At 43.8% G+C, this 3,461-nt stretch overlaps 1 protein-coding gene across 1 annotated transcript in view; it reads right to left on the bottom strand.

Annotated features, from left to right (window-relative positions):
• Positions 1-2,902, bottom strand: part of mdga1 (MAM domain containing glycosylphosphatidylinositol anchor 1) — a 189,392-nt gene extending 186,490 nt beyond the window's left edge. The window contains exons 1-2 of the mRNA XM_028586466.1: positions 2,572-2,902; positions 1,308-1,397 (exon numbers count right to left, since the gene is read on the bottom strand). Of these exons, the coding sequence (XP_028442267.1) occupies positions 1,308-1,374 (67 nt within the window). The 5' untranslated portion in view covers positions 1,375-1,397; positions 2,572-2,902. The remainder of the gene's footprint in view (positions 1-1,307; positions 1,398-2,571) is intronic.
• Between the last annotated feature and the right edge of the window lie 559 nt (positions 2,903-3,461).

The following is a 3,461-nucleotide window of genomic DNA, read 5'->3' as shown; positions in this document are numbered from 1 at the left end:
TTTTTGGAAGGAACATAACAGATCTATGTTAAATCCTGGCTTTATCAACAAGCAGGTAAAACAATGATCCCAGAAAATGTCACTAAAACTCATGCTACATTATTTTTCATTGAAAGGTTTGTCATTTCCTATAAAAAATAAATAAAAAAAATATTGGGGAAAAAATAAACTTCTTGAGATACCATCCAGCACTGTCACAGAACGTAGATACTATTTTTTCAAAAACACAACAGATTTTGAAAAAGAGCACGCTTCATTGTTTGTTAAGAAAGCTGCATGTGCTTTTCAGAGAAAAGATCTCAGAAATGCCTGTAAGTGGTTTTAATTGACACGTCGCCTGCAGTATGAAGTATTAGAGTGGTATAAACCTGATTGGTTAGCAAGGACTTCAACAAGATTGTCAGCATTTCTCAGTGTGATGGCATGCTGTGGGATTGCTTGTGACAACAGCACTCCATGCGACTAAACAGTCCTTGTTTTCGATGGCTGCCACATGTCTTCAGACATCAAAATCAAAGCATCAAAGCTGACGGATCAGTTTGTGTGTTTGCGTTGCCCGAAGGGACGGGAGGATGCATATCTGGCCTGCAGCTGAAGAAACTGAGCCTCTGTGGTACAGCGAGAACGTCTTAAGAGGGAACAAATCTCCGCTTTATCCCCAAAAGCACAGTGTGACTGTCCTGTTTAACCTGACAAAGGCGAGCCACGTCTCAGAGAGCTCTGCCACTCTTATTCCTGTTGAAACCTGTTGTCTGTGCGCTGTGCGTGTTTGAGTGCAGTGGGTATGGGGGAAAGTAGGAAGTTAAATAGTGGGCCAACTATTACCTCCATTGAGTAATAGCCACAGAGCATAAGCAATCATTTAAAGTTTGAGCATACTTTGTGGCATAAAGCACTAACATGTGGGCCTAATGTGGATTTTTGCCATAAGGATTTATATCAGCCTAAAAATGGAATTAGATTGGATTTACAAGTAGGTGGGTTTCCCCTCCACTACACTGCTGGAAGTTTTCCCAGCTGCCTCTTGCGACTTCTAAGAAGCAATATCTCCCTTTCAAGTTAATTTGCTGTCGATCTGCCTGAAGCTATTCTCGCAGTAGTTTAAACGCCACTTATTACACTGCCTCCTATTAGCACGTCGTATTGAAACACGGACAATATGTGGCGCAGAAAACCCCTAATTAAGGTTATGGGCTAATAATTGGACAAATTAACATCTCTGCTGCAATGGAGCTCAGTCAGCCTGCACTAATAAAGTATGCATTGATGTGGTAATAGGAATACATTTGTAAACATCGCATTCTTACCGTAAACTCCTTGGCCCCAGGCAAGAGGATAGACACTAGAAAATAACAAAATCCAGAAAAGCTCCATGTTCAGCTCACTTCCGTCATAACCTAAGAAAGGGGGAGAGAGAGAGAGGGGGGAAAGAGAGAGAGAGAGAGGTTAAAACAGAGGCACAGAGGGGAACAGCCTGCAGATGTATGTGACAAACAAGAGGGGACAGCTGGGTGATTGTTATCAAAAAGGAAGAAGAGCTACTTTCAATTGTTTTTTTTTTCATATTCAACTCTGTCTCCTTCAAGCCCTTAAGCCATGAAAATAATATCACAGAGCAATTTAGCCACACAGCCTACATTGTTTCATTCGATTTAAAGGACGGGTAATTCAATCACAAATCGTGGATTATACAAAGTTTACAAGCAAGGCTGCGTGTGATAGAAAATTGGAGATTGACAGGATTCTGTTAAACGTGACTAAACTTCATCCTCACTGGTGGGGCGGGGGTGGATGGGGGGGGGGGGTCAGGTGTAGTCAGGATAGGAGAACATTTAGGATCAGACTGCAGTGATTATGAAGGATAGATAGCCTATAAGCTGCAACAAGTGGGGTCATGCACGTTCGACCCCAAACACCCACATAGCTTTTGCTTCAGATCAATATAGGCTTATATCTACTAGGGTATATAGCCTACTCCTAAAAAAAAACACATTTTTTATTTATCCTGGTATTTGTAGCACTGTCTTTAAATCTCATGTCGGTGTTATTTATCTGCACTATCTGTGACTCCTCTGACTGAACATGAGGATTTCCTCCGACGTCTGGCCCTCACATTTGTATAATGGCTCTGAGTCGGCTGCATTGACAAGTTGCATTACACAGCGCGCCGTGATCAAAGTTTCCGTATACGATGCATGGGAGTCAATATCCTGCGTTAATGTCCGGATCCGCTGAATGAGACTTGCTTTATAACATGTGGTCTAGTACTAGGCTACATGTCAGAATAATCAAGTCTCATTATTGTCTGCGTAAAAAAAAAAAAGAGATTATGGAAATTAAGGAGGGTATGAAGACCCAGAAATTGAATGTCACTGGTGAGGCATAAGGGTAATTAGAGAAAAGATGGTCAGCTTTGATGGAGAACAGAGTAACATTAAAATAGGCTCATTCTGCCTGCTTTAACAAATACACATTCCCTTCTTTAAAAAATCCCACAGACATGAAGCAAAGTCAATAGATAAAACATATAACCCTGACAGTGCAGGCATGTAAAACCAGCCGCGCGTCTACCTTGTCTCCGAGGTGCCGTCCTTTGGGTCAGTCTGCCAGCGCTGCGCTCACTCCTCCCGGTTCAGCGAAGAGGATTCCTCCGCTCTCCTAGACCAACCCGTCTCCGTGTCTCTCCACAGAATGCGTTGAAAAGTTATATATCCTCCTCCAGTGGGCGTCCGGTGTGAGCTTTACAATTCCCGGTGAGTATAATTGAGAGTTTTCTGAGCCCCCAGACCTCTCAGATGATCTCCTCGGTGTGTTAAACTTTTATTTTACGCACGGAGAGAAGCGGGCAGAGGAATCTTCCCGCTGCTCGGATCCACAAGAGAGTCCCTCTTCCCAAAGATGAAAAAAAAAAAAAACATAAAATCACTTTCCCTTTGGAAAAACTCAAAAAAATAATCTTAAACCCGTTCTCCTCTTTTGTGGATATTTTACTTTTAAAGGCGTGTTTGAAATGGCTTTACTGTGCGTCTCTCTCTCTCTCTCTCTCTCTCTCTCTGCCTCTGACCGGTGACAGTCTAGTGAAGCCCTTCTAACACAATCATGCGCTCTGAAAATGAGCTCCCCTCCGCTCGTTCAATCAGCGCTGTGTCTGTGGACTCCAAGTGATGCTGGCCAAGTGGAATATGTGCGCAGACTGAGAACGACCGCCCCTGTCTGTGAAGGGAGAGAGAGGGATGGGGCGAGGGGAGGGGAGGGGAGGGGAGGGAGGACAGAGGCTTCCACATAGATGCGCTCAAGCCTCACAGCTCCACACTGAACAGGTTGTCAAAAGAACAACATTGCTCCCCTCTCTTTTTTCTCCCCTCCCAGTCTCCCATTCACTCTGAAATAGGTTTTCAAACCCTTTTGGGTGCCACAGGATGCCTTCAAGGAGCCAGTGGTGGTTTGGGTGTTTTTCTCTG

The sequence above is a fragment of the Perca flavescens genome, chromosome 1 (assembly GCF_004354835.1).
Source record: "Perca flavescens isolate YP-PL-M2 chromosome 1, PFLA_1.0, whole genome shotgun sequence".
Classification (NCBI taxonomy): domain Eukaryota; kingdom Metazoa; phylum Chordata; class Actinopteri; order Perciformes; family Percidae; genus Perca; species Perca flavescens.
This window is presented reverse-complemented; position numbering and strand designations above follow the sequence as displayed.